Source organism: Chelonia mydas, chromosome 8 (genome assembly GCF_015237465.2).
Source record: "Chelonia mydas isolate rCheMyd1 chromosome 8, rCheMyd1.pri.v2, whole genome shotgun sequence".
Lineage (NCBI taxonomy): Eukaryota > Metazoa > Chordata > Testudines > Cheloniidae > Chelonia > Chelonia mydas.
This window is the reverse complement of record NC_057854.1, coordinates 19316684-19333004: the sequence shown is the minus strand read 5'-3', so window position 1 is coordinate 19333004 and position 16321 is coordinate 19316684. Positions and strand designations below refer to the sequence as shown.

Below are 16321 nucleotides of genomic sequence, written 5' to 3'. Positions count from 1 at the left end.
TTAACCTGCCTTAATTACCCAACTGACTTTTCCTGCTTTGGCATGATTATAGCCCTGGAAGGCTCCTTAATAACACAGCTCCGTTTGCTGCCCATGTCATTAACTCCCCATTTATTTTTTTTTAAAGGGCGGGGGGGAGAAGCCACTCAGAACCAATCACAAGAGTGTTACCTTGACGTCATCCCCCAGGGCTGCTCTGATTGGCTAGCTGAGTTGACTCAACTTCCCAAAGGAGGAAACAACAACGGAGCACCCAAAAAAAGAAGCGGGGGAGGGGGAGGGGGGGGAATTGCTGAGTGGCTGGAGCTGGCGGGTCCCTGAGCAGTGAGTAGCAGGAGCCGCACGGAGTCGGAGGGACACACAAGCAGAGCTGTGTGTGTGTGTGTGTGTGTGTGTGCCAGGCGCAGTGCACAGGGATCTGTGGGGGTGCGCAGCGATGTCTTCTCCTTCCAAGACGAAGGAGGTTTTCTCCTCGGATGAAGAGGGCCCAGCAGCTGGTGCCGAGGATCATCACAAAATCAAAGTCTCCAGTTTGCCTTTCAGCGTGGAAGCGCTCATGTCCGACAAAAAGCCCTCCAAAGAGGTGCCCGTCACCCCCGGCGGGGGAGGCATGGAAGGAGCTGGCCTGGGCACCTCCAGGAACCTGCTGCTGCCAGGGCACGGCTCCAGTGAAGCTCACAGCCCGGGGGGGCTTACAAAAACTTTGGAAACTTCGTCGGTCAAATCGGAGAATTCCGAAGACGGCAGCTCCTGGATTCAAGAGGCCGGGAGATATTCCCCTCCACCAAGTGAGTGCTGCCCGGCGCTGGGGCTCTGACACGAGCGGGGCTAAATAGAACAGATGGGGGCTGTCCGAGTTAACAAATGCTGCGTCTGGGGGCTGAGTCGTGCGCGTGGGAGAAGGGTCTGTATTGGGGCATGAAACCAGATCTGTGTCCGCCTAGCTTCCAGGGAGGGCGCTGACTCTGCCTTTAGGAACTGGCTGCTGCTTCCTGGTTTAATCTATTCCTTCACGTCCAAGAAGGAGTCTTGGAGCGGTAAGATGTGGATGGAGGGTGGCTGGCTAGACGCTGTGTGGCCCCGTGTAAGTGAAGAGCCGGAGTCCCGCAGCAGTTTCCCAGACACCGCGCATTTGTCAGGAGAGATTTTAGAATGAGGCCGCAAATTGCACTGGACGGAGCGTCGCTTCCCAGGAGAATTCCAGTGTGGTTATGGGGGATACGGGCTCCTCCACTGTGCGCATGAATGAACCCATCCGAGCTGGCTGCGCTAAGTGCCTGCCCTAACGTGTGTGAAACTGGGGAGGACACTGTCACGTCTGCGGCATCCTCTCACTAGCGGTGTTTCCACCCCATTCAATGGCCCACGATCCACAGGCGGGGAATGCACGCCAGGAGCATGCATGCCGCTGCCTTTGCTGGGGCGAGTGCTTCAGAGCGGCATTCCATGTGTAGCTACACAACCGCGTGTGGACACTCGTGCATTTCGCCATTGAACTTCGCAGCTAGCCCGCTTAGATCCCATCCCGCCTTTCAAGAGCCAGTGTTTCGGCCCCTTTTTAACTTCAGGAATCTGGTTGACCTAGTATGACAAAAATATATTTTAAATGGCCATGCAGCGCCATAGTTTCCCACACAGAGAGTAGCCAGTGGTGTTACGCACCTGTAATAACAGCTCCATCAAGACACCTCGAGCTTGCTTTAAGTTTAAAAATTAAAAAGGGCTGCTTTGCTTTGATCTAATAACTGCTTCCCGACATATATGATCTGCTCAGTCTAACTATCTTGGAGGCGTTCAGTTTGTAATCTAGTATCACGAAAAGAAAGTTTTAGCAAAGCTACGGTGCTAACTTTTCCAGTACCCGTGTATGTTCCTTCCTTCAATTCTCTTTGAGCCCCCAAATTAATGTGATGTCTGGGACGTTCTGAAGAGATTGTGTGACAACAGACAGAACAGTGTAAAAGGCAAAAAGACCCCTAATAATCTTGCTTCATTCTTGTGCAGAAAAGTCTCCCAGTCTCGATGTACCCCAGGTTTGCTAGGGAAGGGTATGAAAATACCCTAAACAAAACGCTTTTGGGGTGGTGGTGGTGTTGCTCTTTCTATATTTTACTAGTTATAGCACACAGCTTCGAATACATTATGACCTAGAAATAGACAAGGCCAAACATTTTTACCTAGACACTACTCCACATATCTCTTTTCCACGATCATAGGGTCACTGAGCTCCCCGCTTTTTTCCTAATTCTATTAAAAATTGCCAATAATCCAGAGGTCACAACATTCTACAACTTTAACATGTCACGGAAAGTACATGCTGGGATTTAGAAGTATTCATGGCTCTTCACGGAATTCACTATTTCGGTGGAAATTTTGCCTGCACGGGGGTCCTAGTGTCTGGTCCTAGGTTTTGGTAAAAGAAGGCTTAAGACATCATGAAAAGTGGAGCTTGCTACCCTTATTAGTGAGGGTTCCCTTCCTTTCCAGCCTCTATTATCCCTGTCAAATAACTGTTGACTCCCGACGCTAGATAAGTCTTAGAGGGTTGTGTGTAGGTCAGTGACTTTGTTTGGGTTCTTACAAGAGATGATATAGGTCATCATCCTGCTCACTCTTGGCATTTAAAATAGGTTATTTGAAAAGTTATGTTTGGTCGAGGGAGTGATCAGTGGGACCAGAGAGGAGTAGCTTAAACTACATGGTTGGTTTCTTTGTCACAGGTAGGATTATGCAGTCAGGTGACTGTGTCAAGGATTTGCCAGAAAATCTAGTGAAAAGCACAAGTGATACCTTTAAAATAAGCTATTTCACCAAATACTGTAGACTGTCCACAGTAAAGATAGTGAGGTGTGTTCTAGTGCTCTGTTTATTATCACTGCTCTACACTCAGGTGACCTATTTGAAAGGATGCCGAAATGGTGAAAGATACATAGGTTAAAGTTTGCAGGTATTTGGCAGTAAACCTTTGATTGGGATTTTATTAAAAAATAAGTACTTATATGAGGTCAAAAGTCTCTCCCCCCGTCCCCCCCCCACACACGTGGCAGAAATCTTGACTTGTTGGGCCAATTCCTGATGCCATTTGAAGATTTGCTTTTGATTTCAGTGGAATAAAACTGTCTCGTTTTCTGTGATTGCAATTTCGAGATAAACCCTCCATCTACCTTTTTAGTCTTCACATGCTTTGTAAGGAGGGAAAAGGCATAAGTCTGAAGCCCCTCGTCTAACCATGCCTTTGGAGATCTTTCCTGAGAAGCAAATTCATAGGAACATCTAATCATAATTTCATTTTAAAATGTGGCATAATGGAGTGTATTAAAAGCGTAGCAATTCTATGTTCACTGTGTTTTAGGAAGTTCTAGGACTGCACGAAATACCCACACTGGCTGCATAGTTATGAAAACGCCCCCAATGTATTAACCACACGTTGTTTTGCATTAGAAAATACTCTTCTCTTCAGTAAACAGAATAGGGATTAAGAATTTAAGGTTTGCTTTTATTCTGGGCAATCCTTTCCTTGCTCTACTTTTCGTTTTCAAACGGTGAACCGTTCTGGGGGTTGTTTTGCAACACAAGCATTTCAAACTCTTTGGCCAGTCTATTTTAAAATTCAAAACGTCCTTTGAAAAAGTTGAAAGAGGCAAAAGAAACATATATTAACAAATGGAGTGCACGGACACTGACAAATGTGTATGAAATAGAGCCAAAAACGTGTCTAGAACGCACCAGCCATTTAGGGCAGGTTGTCATTTTCGATACCGCACTGAAGAACGAGCTGCCTATTCAAGACTTCGAATTAAAGCCAATTAAGCGTCCCAGGTTTCCCACTTGCTCACATTTTAGTCATTCCTTTCAACCCAGAAGGTTACTACTGAAATGCAAAGTGTTCTAAGAAAAATCAGTGGTCCTCCTTAACATAACAATGCAAATGCTGTGGCCCGGATTACAATGGAGCACGATAGGTAACAAATTCCACATCTTGCATTGGCCAGAGATGCTGCAGTTATACGGGGTTTTTAATTAGCCTATGTCATAAAAGCTACATGTTGAAAAAGGGCTCGCCTTCTTTCCTTCCTGTGCTTCTCTTTCATTGTATGGTGGGGGGGAGGAGGGGAGCAGAGTGAGAGGGGCTGGGAATAATCTAAAAGAAAAGGTAATAAAACTGCCTGATCCTTCCCCCCCCCGCCGCCGATTTCAGTGGAGGCAGGTAGAGGTGTCAGCAAACACAAAGAATATTATCCGATCCCATTCTATGGCTGTCCGGCAAAACGCCTACTAGGACTGCAGGATTTGGCCCAAGATGTTGTTCCCAATGGAAAAATCCCTGGAGAGTGGTGATGATGGTGGATTTATTTCTGTCCCTTGCTAGACATTTTACTTCTCAGAACGTATTTCTTTGATAACACGTTACACTTCGTTGTACACAGAGGGTCCTAGGAATTCTTGTTCTCCCAAGCTATTAAGACATTTGCACGGTACTCTGCATTTATGTGGTCTGACCCCCTGATGTCCTCACATGTTGTTTGCTTTTTGTTGTTTTTGTCACGTAAAGGCTTATAGGGGAATGGGGATTCTCTACCTGCCTTGTGTGAAATGGGGCCGGGATGTCTCTCCTTGTGCTGTGTAAAACAGCCCACGACCCAGACAGCAATGAGTTCAAGCACTGCTTATAAGTCATGTTCTTAGTACTTCAGATTTGGGGGTTCTCTCCAGGAGGGTGTGAATGAAACAAATCCCAAACATACTTTCAAGCTTCGTTTTCTTCCCTCTTTCTTTTCTTAAGCATTCCTCCTCCTCCTCCTCTTTTTTTTAACTGGCCTTTTCTTTCCTTCCAGGACACCTGAGTCCCACAGCATGCACACTGAGGAAGCACAAGACTAATAGGAAGCCCAGAACCCCTTTCACCACTTCCCAGCTGCTGGCTTTGGAGCGCAAATTCCGCCAGAAACAATATCTGTCCATCGCAGAAAGAGCAGAATTCTCCAGCTCTCTCAACCTCACAGAGACCCAGGTCAAAATCTGGTTCCAGAACCGGAGGGCCAAGGCCAAGAGACTGCAGGAGGCCGAGTTAGAGAAGCTAAAAATGGCAGCAAAGCCCATGCTGCCTTCTGGGTTCAGTCTACCTTTCCCCATCAACTCTCCCATCCAGGCGGCCTCACTGTATGGACCATCTTATCCTTTTCACAGACCTGTGCTTCCCATCCCACCTGTAGGACTCTATGCTACTCCTGTCGGATATAGCATGTACCACTTATCTTAAGAAGATCCAAAGGAAAGCAACGGCTCTAGAGACTTCCTGGCGGATCTTGTCCAATCCGAGAACGCACTAGAAAACCAGTTCTGGTCATTGTTTCTGCCGGCTTCTATGTGCCATACCAAGTGTATAGGAGTTTGCATTAGAAAAGTAAAGCAGCCTGTATGCTACAGGTTGGGAACGCAGCCAGGGTCTCCTCTCAGCTTGATCTGAGCACTCAGACTCTGATCCTGAAAGAAAAATATAAAAACATATACAATTAAATAAATATAGTTCTCTTTCTATACTGCACATGAGACAAAGGAATCGGTAAACAATAAATCCTGTATTTTCAAGGCATAGTTTCCTTATCCCCTTCCTAGAGGAGCCCCAAGACCTGTTTTAAAGTAGGAGTGGTTCCTTCCCTAAACTGAAGCTTAAGTCTTGTCACTTAATATTTGGGCGGTTAAAGGTATCATCGAGTTTTGTTTTTAAAACAAACCCTAGAAGACAGAGAATCACTGTAAATAGGAAGTAGGCCCCAGTAGAGTCAGACTGAGGCCAAAGGCAGCAAGTTCCTGCATTTTCAAACGGGGCCACCCTGCACCCAAGCAACAAAGAGCGTACCCGGACCGCAGGATCGGGCCCCTAAATGAGTAAAGTCTATAATAACTTTACCCACCCCATTATCGGATCATTTATTCCCCCCCCCCCTTTTTTTTTTTGTAGAACTCGCTTAAACATTTTTTTCAAAGCACTGTGGGTGAGGAGGGATGCACAGAGAGGGCTCTAGGCAAAGAGTTTTGTCTTTATCCCTTCCTGCTTTGCGTGTTTAATAATTTCATCTACAGCCAGGTGTATTTACGCTTGGTTCTATGATGCTATTCGAAGCGGGAGGGGTAGAAGCATACTATAGAGATATGGAGAAAAGAGGTGGGCTTTTTTTTTTCCAGAGTGTGCAAGGACTATCAAACCATAATGCACAGTTGTTTTTTTATTTGCAATAATTTGTGCTTTAAAAAAAAATCACCTTGTAAAGAATGCCAATATCGTGAATCATACTTAAGCATTTCTTGAAAACACCAATAGATTCAGGTACCAAAAAGAAACATATGGGACAATAGGATGCCACTGCTCTGCAAACTGATCTCCTTTCCTGGATTTCACTGGGGGAGTTCTGCTTACAAACCAATGGCACGATATAGCCCAGGCTTATAATCATTATTGTTTTATTATTATTATTATTATTACTAGCGCTAAACTTTGTGGTAAAGTTACTATAGAGGATGCAGCTCGCTGAAGGCAGAACTTCTCCTGGATGCATTTTTTTAAAAGCATGTTGTGAAGAGAGAGAAGAAAAAAAAAAGAGCCACAAAGTTTTGACCTACTCCAGGATGTGTTGTCTTCCACTGTAGTTCAGTCCCCCACCTGTCTCCACTCCCATTATATTAAAGTCCCTTTGAAAGGGATGTCTTGTACAATTTTATATATTTTATTGAAGATTTATTATTTCTTATCTCTTTCGAATTAAATTAAAAAAAACCAACCTTGTTTAATTGTGTCTGGGTTTGTCAGTGTTCGGAGTTATTTAAAGATAATTTTTCGCTCTGGTTGTCTGTCCTGGGTAATGATCAAAGAAGTAATCAGAACTCCTCTTTAGGTTGCCTTTATTATTCGCTTTCCCCACCCCCACCCCATAAATCTTAAAGTGAAAAAAAGCCAGATATGCAGTACACAGAGTTGAAATTGAGAGCCAAAAATTCACAACGGAAAGCCTAACCTGTGAGTTGCCCTTGTTTTTAATAACTCTTCCTATGCGCTTCTGCTCTTTACAACACGTCATTTTACATAATATTTAGATCATTTTGGTTAGCGCTTGGTCCCCATTTCCCTCATACTGGCATCTCTATTCAATTCTGACTCCAGTAGAGTTCCTAAAGATGTACACCCAGGGGCAGATGAGCATCAACCCAGTCAATTCTCCCGTTGTAGTCAGTGATAGGGAAGGTTTGAAGGGTGTGGATCTAAAAGATACACACATCAGGGAAGGGTTGAAATAGTCTAGTACACATTTTAATGCATTCACCCCATCTACACTGAAATGATCACCCATAAGTAAGGAGAGCATCCACCTCTCACTTCATCGGAACAGGTAGTGTGTGACCCCTTAGTTCCTGAAATTGACTAGTTGGCTTCGCTGTCATGGAGATTACTACATGGAGATTGCATGCATCTGATGAAGTGGGCGTTAGCCCACGAAAGCTTATGCTCAAATAAATTTGCTAGTCTCTAAGGTGCCACGAGGACTCTTCGTTCTTTCTGCGGATACAGACTAACACGGCTACCACTCTGAAACCTGTCTACCCTATGTCTTGCCTAAGATAAAGTACAATGTTATATTAAATAGCTGAGATAGTTTGGAGGGCCTGTCCTCCACAGTGATGCTTCTGCATTTTGCCCTGGGATTTGTTCTTCTCCTTGGCTAGGGAACGATCCTGCATTCGCGATGGGTAATATAGAGAGCACTGGGACCCGAAGCAATATATTTCCTTTTCTACTTAAAAAGAAAAGGACAGGGACATGCCCATTACCTAGCAATGACTGTTTAAAATTTTAAAAATGTAGACAGATGGGTTTCTCCGTTGGTCCCGGCCTGAGAGCTCTTCCCCACCTTTGGGGAAATCGATTATTTACGCTGGGAAATACCAGCCCATCATTTTGTAAGCAGGACTCTGCATCCGATGAAGTGAGCTGTAGCTCAGGAAAGCTTATGCCCAGATAAATTTGTTAGTCTCCAAGCTGCCACACGTCCTCCTTTTCTTGTTGCAGGGAGAGTTCAGCTTGAATATGGATGGGACAATAGAGCCCCACATGTTTTAAACAACCTTCTTGGTGGCTCTTGGCTCCCTGGCTCATTCAGTGCACTTAGGACCCGAGCCAGTGGGAGGTGAGGGAGCGCAGCCCTTGCTAGGAAGTGGCCCGGAAAGGGACAACAATTAGGCACAGGACCTAGGTTGCAAAACGAAGGGTACAAAGGTCTAAAATGCCTAGGTGCCTAAATTATGTCACTGAAACCAAATTATAATAAGATGATGGTGGAATATATAATATGATGGTGGAATCAGGACCCCGCGCTCTAGCTAGTGGGAATTTTACCTGAATTAGGGTTTCAGGATCAAGGGTCCGATCTAGACATCTCAGTGGAACCCCTCGCATTGAATTCGGTAGATTTTGGATCAGACCCCAAGGCCTGAGCCCTCCCCCTCCCCCCGTCCCAATGCAAGGGATAAAGCTGGAGGAATACAATCTCCAATGCAGACTTTTCAAATTAGCATTTACTGCCACATAAAAACTTGAGACAACCGCTTCTCTCTCTCTCTCTCTAACTGCAGGAGCTTCCCCCCCCCCCGCCCCCGCGCCCTACACAGCCCCCAAACGTTCCTGAATGTTTTTTTAACTGAGTTGGGAGGGTTATAAATAAAGCAGCAGTATTTTGAACCTTCAGCATAAATCATCAGTGTCAGGGATTATGTCTAAATCGTTTCACTGGAAACTCTTTGAGCACCGGAGCTTTGTGTGTGTTACGAGAGATCCTCAAAAGGGCTACAGATTTATGGCAGTACACAAGGGTGTTGAAGGAAAAGCCTCCAAAACATGGGTGCTCCCTTATTATGACAAAGCAAAGACGGCGTGTGACACTCCCTAAAAGCGAGCTGGGGAATGGGCAATTCACCCTGCGCCCACTATTCACGTGTTCAAATTAAAGCCTCCAGAAAGGCCAATGTAATTGAGTATTCTGTTTTATTAGAGGGAGGTGTCAAGCTTTGCTCATCACCGGCCTAATGGGAGCTGCCCTGCGGGCAGATCTGTAACCGAATCAATTACAAGACGTCAGGGAAATCAGAACGCTGTCATTAAATGCGAGGCAAGCCCCCGCCCCGTTCGCAAGAGGTGTGTCTTTAATGAGTTACTCTAATGCAAAGTTAAATTGCTCTCGAAGTATTTTCTGACACAAAGCAGGTGCGATGAGTAGAAACCAGCGAGCTGGCAACTGTTCCGGTTGCTTTTTGTTAAGTGAACGATAATTGGAACAATAAATAACAAACATAAAAATGCTACCTTATAAATTATCCCGGTCCTTGAAATTCCAGCTTGCTGGACTGAGAGGCAGGCCGGCAAAGCAACGGAACCCGTCTGGGTCTTTAATTCACCATTGGATTTGTTGACATAAACAGTTATAGGGAACGCGGTTTCTGACACGGAATTCATTACCCACGCCATAGGCACATGGAGTCTGTATTTCATGTTGTCACATTTCCTTGCCAACCCCTGGAATTTCCCTGGCTTGCCTGCATTTTATTAGGGGCGAGTTGTTACTACCGGGCATCTATTAGTCAACGGGTCACCGTCCAGAAGTTTTATTTCAATCGTCCGCTCTGTTGCTCGCCTTATCCCGCAAGCCCTTACGCTCGTGAGTAAACGTTGCTCAAGCGAATGATTATGGGATCGGGCTCCAAATTATTTTAGTTGGCTGGGCAAACAGCTCAGAACGGGCTGGCACGGGAGATGGTGAGAAAGAACCTGATCCTGCCTCGACAGCCAGGAGGAACGTCAGGATCGGGCCCCAACCAGGTTCAATTTTGTTTTCGTTGGAGAAGAGAAAAAACACGCTAGCTAAATACCTACACTGGGACCCAGGGGCCCGATTCCGATCGGAATGACATCACTACACAGCCGTTCAAACGGAAGGCGTTTTTTTCGGGCTGACATGGTGGTACTCAGAACAAAATCTGACAGACCCTCTCCTTGTCTTCTTACTCCCAAGGCACTGTGCGTTATGTAAAGAGGGGGCGTTTAGGGAATTACGCTACAGGTTATAAAGCATGTGTTCCTTTTAGCTTAAACTAGTTAATATTTGCAGTATTGGCCACCTGCTCTGTGACGACAAAGAGCTGGGATAGGTGGGGGGGGGAAGTCACCGATCATTAGAGTGAAAGCGTGGCCTGTTTTCAGGATAAAATGACAGCTATTATAGAAAGAATTTCAGGATCACAAAACGAACCAAGTTAGACTCCATTAGGCCCACATTTCTGTCCTGAAAGGACTGAATGTATATATCTTGCTATCATAGTGCACTTCTGGATTATGCATTTTATAGTATACATACACATATACCTGGTATATACACACACATACATATAATATAGATATGGAGAGCGATAATGTGTATCTGTCCCAATGTACTGTATTTCTGAACCACGTGTATACTCTCTCTCTCTCTCTCTCGATATACATCCATTTTAAATTTCAGAATAAATTCTATATAGCTGGTGGGAATTGTATATGTTTGCATTGGAGTTCTGGATCCTATATACGCGCACAAACACGCACAAAGCAAGCATTGTGCAGAAATGGAAACACAGTGGCAAACAAGAAAAAAAGACACAATCGAGAAAGCATAGTCCTCCCCACCCTCATGGGTCAGAGTAAAGAGGAACCTTGCCAAGTGAACACTTGCAACATTCGCTCACAACTCCAAATTCGAGAATAAACTTCTTGTTGTTTTCTTTTTCCCTACCGGGGCAGTTCAGCTGTTGGAAGAAGCACTGAACCACCAAGAAAATAAGGTCCTAGCATTTGAGGGGGCTAATTCTGAGCTCACTTACACTTGGTATATCAGGAGTAACTCCTTTGAAGTGAATTGAGTTATACCGGTGAAATAAGAATCAGGCTTAAGTTTTAGAGATTCTTTATGGCAGTAAAGTTATCATTTCTTTCCCTAATCTATCTTTTGTACTCATCTCTGATTTATGCCCCCCTCCTTCACCTCCAGACTAACATATCCCTTAAAAACTTTCCTCTCAACAGGACAAAATCAAGGAGGGATTGTTCCCATCCTGCACATTATTAATAACAAACATAATCATTTAAAGGCGAAGGCGCATCTATCTGGGTTACTTTTTAAAAACAAAGTTAACCCATATCCATCATTCCCAACGCTTACAATTTGGGTGTAGAAATTCCCCCTACAAAAAGTCATGTCTGTGAGTTTTTTCTCCCATCATCCCTAGAGCAGATGAGATTTATTTCACTACATTTATAGATCAGGGTACCAAAAAATATCGAATGAAGTGACATTTACAAGTGAAATATACTAAGGTGCTCAAGAAGCCTATACTCACACATTTGCATTCGGAAATCAAAAGAGGTGGATTACAATATAATTTATGTTCGCTTTCGATGTCAGCACCACAATATAAATAATTCCCCTCCTCCCCACCTCGATGCGTGTTTCCCACCCTCTTACATAAGGCATTTGGCTACGAACGTGCTGCAGTTCTCAGCTAGTTGTAGGAAAGGAATAAAAATCTTTCTATCCCCTTATATTTCACTCTCTTTAACACCACAGCAATTCTGTCCCTGCTGTTTTAGTGGAAATACCGGTCTATAAAGCTGCAACTGCAACGTATTTTTAAAATACTACCATTTAAAAAGGGGATTGGAAAATTCTGCTCTGCTTGGGAAGGAGAGAGACTCAAAAATGTATGTTCGATTAATGTTTTATAAGACTGTTCAAGGAAATTAAAACGTTCTGTGACAGCTTCACTGTCAAGTCAGGTCTTTCTGGCAAGTGTTCTGTATGTATTTTTTAGAGTGCTATGTTTTGAGTTGAATAAGCAAGAATCTCGTAAAGGAAAAAAAAAACAACCATGTTCCTTAAAAATATGTGCAGCCCATTTTATTAAACTGATTATGCCAGAGTTCAATTCAAAGTTTGTTTTAAGTAGAAATATTTTCCCAGACGTGTAATGCATTGCTTGAAAACAGATTTTTTTTTTTAATGACTTGTAATGGCCAGTCCAATCCAACTGCGCTATCAAGGTGCTGTGTTAAATAACATACTGGTCCTTGAAAACAAAAACAAAAAAGTCATAATGAAAAATAAGCAGTCAGAATAATCTTCCACCTCCAGCCCCTCCCCCCGAAAGGCAATACAATTAATTTAAGACTGTCAAAACATCAAAGCTGAGAAAAGGAGCTGCTAAAATAATGTCTCTTGATAAGGAAATAATAAAAACACTCAAAAAAGTCTACTCAATAAACTCCACTGGATTTGGGGGTCTGTGCCATATTTTATTTGGTGATGAAAGCACTTTGATGTCACTGTATTCCAAACAATTATTATTATAATTTTAAACAACCTGGTGTTTTCCATTACTAACGGCTTACGCTTTGAAGTTACACCTCATAATTTCTTAAATTAAATAAATCATTTTAAGTTTGCACTGGGAGCCTTTTAATAGCAGAGAAAGGAATATCATTATCTTATTGAGAGGCAATTGCAGTGGCTCCAGTTTGGCTGTAGCTGGGGGCGAAGTGGTGCACTATAACAGACATACTTTATTAGCCTCCCATAACTCTTGAAAGAACATTTTTATATTTTCTTTGATTCCCCCTCCCCCTCTTGTTTAAAAGCTGTCCCAACCTTTAATTACTGCCTAATATGAAAAGCATTATTTTTTAATGCTGTGTAATTTACCAGAGGCAATAGGCCAAGTTAACAATTGTTTATGAGGGTTGCTGTTTCACACAGGGCAAAGAATGCTGCTCCAAACCCAACTTTGCATGGGTGGTTGCACTAATTAATACAGTGTCTGAGACTCCTAGGGTTTTTTTAATATTAAAGCCTATGGGGCGGAAGGGTTTTAGAAGTCCAGCTCCTGCTGCCGCCCTCCTCCCTTCCCCAATGATTTCTGCTTTCATGCTGTTTTGATCCTTGTGTAAAGTCAGCACATACAGGAGGCGTGCTCTCTCTGCATCTCCTGGGGCTTAAGTGGTGCCCAAAAGAAAACGAGACACTGTGCAACATCAGAATCATGCGTGGGGAAGCCGATTCACCCTTGCAAAGTATAGAAAAATAATGGTGAGTGGGGAGAGTTGCTATATTTTTATGCTTTTCTAGTTTTTAAAGGAAACAAACCACCTCAACAACAGGGCAAATTGTTCGTTATAAAAGAATAAGATTGAAATCCCCCTTCCTAGATGGATCAAGTCTTATCCATGACATACACTTTTCTTTTAGTCTGATTTTTCCCTTGAATTCCCCTGTCCCTATTTATTAGAGGAGAGGATGTAGGTAACACCAGTCAGTATGCACTATTAACCAGTCAGTATACACTGCAAGGTTAAATTATATCTGGCATAAGGGAATTTCCCGTCTAAATTATCACGTAGCCTAGCCAGGACAATTTACACCAGCTCGGGATCTGCCCCAAGATGTTTAAAATATAGGGCTGAGACTTAAACACTGGCGCTAAAAGGGTTACATTAACTCATTCGTTTTGGAATGAAAAACACTAAAGCTGCTTTAACCAGACCAGCAATTTATAAAGGAGCGCTGTTGCTGAATTAAATCACTCTCTGTTCCAATGTTTGCCATTTAAACAAAAATCTTCTATCTAGTGTCCTGTTACCACTGGTGAGAAAGAGAACGTGTGGGCATGAGGAAGGGCAGAAGGCACGAGGTCTTTCCCCTTATTAACCACTACTGACAAGCTGAACTTTCAGAAATTTACTAGGAAGCGATGAGGAAATTGACCAGGAGCCAAAGGTGCCAAAGAACTGTGTCTAAACACACACTCCCCTAGAAAATCAATAACTTCTCCTGCCTGACAATGGCTCTCACAAAGAGGGGGACATGGAAGCTGCACATTCATCACTTTGATAAATGGTGGTTGCTCACTTCTGTTCTTTCAGCCAGTTTATTTTCTTAAACTACCGGGCAAAAGATCTAATGATGGAGCAGACAAACGCACTAACAAACAGACGACAGCTTTATGGATGGAGTTCAGTTCCCAGGGGATGATGGGTGTTAAAGACACAGCTAAACAGACTTTGCCTAACCTCGTTCTTTGTATATTTCAGTTTCACTTTAACCTGGTCATTTACTTGAAAATTACAGCGAGGGCTCCCCCCCCCCCCACTTTAAAGGAGAAGACACCTCAAGGTTTGTTTTATGGGCTGATCGGGTTTGTTCTCTCTCTTTCTCCTTTAGTTCAGCTCCTTTACAAGTCTAATCTGCCCAACTGCATTGCTATTTTTCATGTTGGACCCGTGCATTTCTCGGCTAAGCCTTTTTCCTTTTTGATGTAGCGAGTCAATTGAGGAATGCTGGTCTCGGTTATCAATCACCCAGCTGGGTCTTAAAGGGCTCTGGCTAATCAGATTTAATTGCTCATGTAGCGCCACTCCTGCCCTGGGCCACGACCGACTTGCTCAATTAAACCCCAAATACCTGCAATCAATAAATAAGGAATGACAACGCGTTTAAGGGATTTACCCAGTAAAGGAATTGAACTGGAAACAGATTACACTCAAGAAGCCCTTTTTGTAATTAAACATACACCTCTCCCCAATGGAAGAGGCATGTAAAGGACAAGTCTTGGAAAATCAAGGTACATGTGTTTCTGTGGGAGAGCTTTTCAACAGCTATAATTATATTTGTATTCTGGTAGAACCTAGAAGACCCAGCAGAGGTAAGTCTCCATTTTATGGGCACTGAACGCACATGTAATGAAAACACTCCCTGCCCCACGGAGCTCACATTCTGTTTGACTTTTATTTGAAGGTAGAAGTGAGCTATTTTAGCTCCCTATCACTGTAATAGCTGAGCTTTCTGAACCAAGTTTCTCAGGCCCCTACCTGCATCTAAATTTTCAGAGGTGCTAAGCGCAATCAGTGTCCGGTGTTAGAAAATAGCAGTCCGGAACTGCAAACATGGAGGTCCTTCCCGCTCCTGTTTCTTGAATTAAACGTGGTAGGAACCGACAGTGATCTAATCACTCTGAAGATTCACAAAGCAGAACGCCACACAGCACTTGGGGCATGCAGACTTGCAATGTATTTATTGGTTAGTCTGTATTCGCAAAAAGAAAAGGAGGACTTGTGGCACCTTAGAATGCATCCGATGAAGTGGGCTGTAGCTCCCGAAAGCTTATGCTCAAATAAATTGGTTAGTCTCTGAGGTGCTACAAGTCCTCCTGTTCTTTTTAATGTATGTATTGCAACCCTTTTGCAAGTGACCGGCGGGAGAGAGGCTTATGGTTTACATAAGGCTGCTTGGGACAATCTCTGCAAGATCTTTAAGCTTTTTTCCTTCTTTATTATTCGTTTTGTGAAAATGCTCCCTCAGCACTTTTGCTGTCAGGATTCTGCAACCTCTTTTATTTTCAGTTTGTCTCTGTTGAAGGAGCAACAGAAAATAACTGAAATGAAGAGTCAAGTGGAACATGATCTCTAATGTGAAGGGTTTTGAACTAAGGTCATAATATACTGGGATAGGATATGCCAGGCTTGTGATTTACAGATAGTCGTGTTCCCTTATGTAATGTTACTTAAAATGCAAATGATTAGACCAGGGACCTTGGGGATTCAGTGAGTTAATGCTTGCACCTTTCTTGGGGGCAGGGAACCCTGCCAAGATGTGCTAGAAACCAAGCTAGAATCGTGTTTAAACATCATTTTTTTTTTTTTTTTATCTTGGTTCTCAGCTTATTGAAGATGGTGCTTAAGTCCACATGTCAGAAAACTACAGCAGAATTCAGGAATATTTGAGCGGGTGAATAGTTCATTGTGAACAGTTTATTTGATGATTTTTGCCTCTCTCCTTTCAGAAATAGTCCAGGAAGAGCTTACCACCATTGCTCTAATTCAGAAGTTTTTGCTAAATAATTTCCACAAATAATTTTTGGTATGTTGATTATTCATGAGCAGTTAATTGCAAGTATTGGATATTCACACTTCTAGCTGTGATGAGTACATTTGACAGGACACGTGTTAAACAGTATTCTTTCTGCTCCCCGATTGGGTAGGTACTGGTATATAGTCATGTTTTGAGTCCAAATGCTACTATTTATATTTTGAAAATTTGCTTTCTGTAAAGATTCCATAACATCTGCTTAACAGTTTGCTATTTCCATGGCCATTCCTGGCACTAAACTCACACAACAGAATATTTGTGGAAAGTGAATATAAAAAATGGTGCAAATATAGCTGAAGTGAACGTGTTTAAACATTGCAAATGGCTGT

At 43.3% G+C, this 16321-nt stretch overlaps 1 protein-coding gene and 1 long non-coding RNA gene across 2 annotated transcripts in view; both read left to right on the top strand.

Annotated features, from left to right (window-relative positions):
• Positions 1-310: 310 nt before the first annotated feature.
• MSX2 (msh homeobox 2) lies at positions 311-6776 on the top strand. Its single transcript, XM_007066299.4, has 2 exons — positions 311-788; positions 4836-6776. Exons 1-2 carry the CDS (start codon positions 437-439, stop codon positions 5258-5260), a joined length of 777 nt encoding a protein of 258 aa, XP_007066361.1. The 5' UTR covers positions 311-436; the 3' UTR covers positions 5261-6776.
• A 7727-nt stretch (positions 6777-14503) lies between these two features.
• Positions 14504-16321, top strand: part of LOC122461520 — a 28470-nt gene continuing 26652 nt past the window's right edge. The window contains exon 1 of the long non-coding RNA XR_006283462.1: positions 14504-14688. This is a non-coding gene — a long non-coding RNA (uncharacterized LOC122461520). The remainder of the gene's footprint in view (positions 14689-16321) is intronic.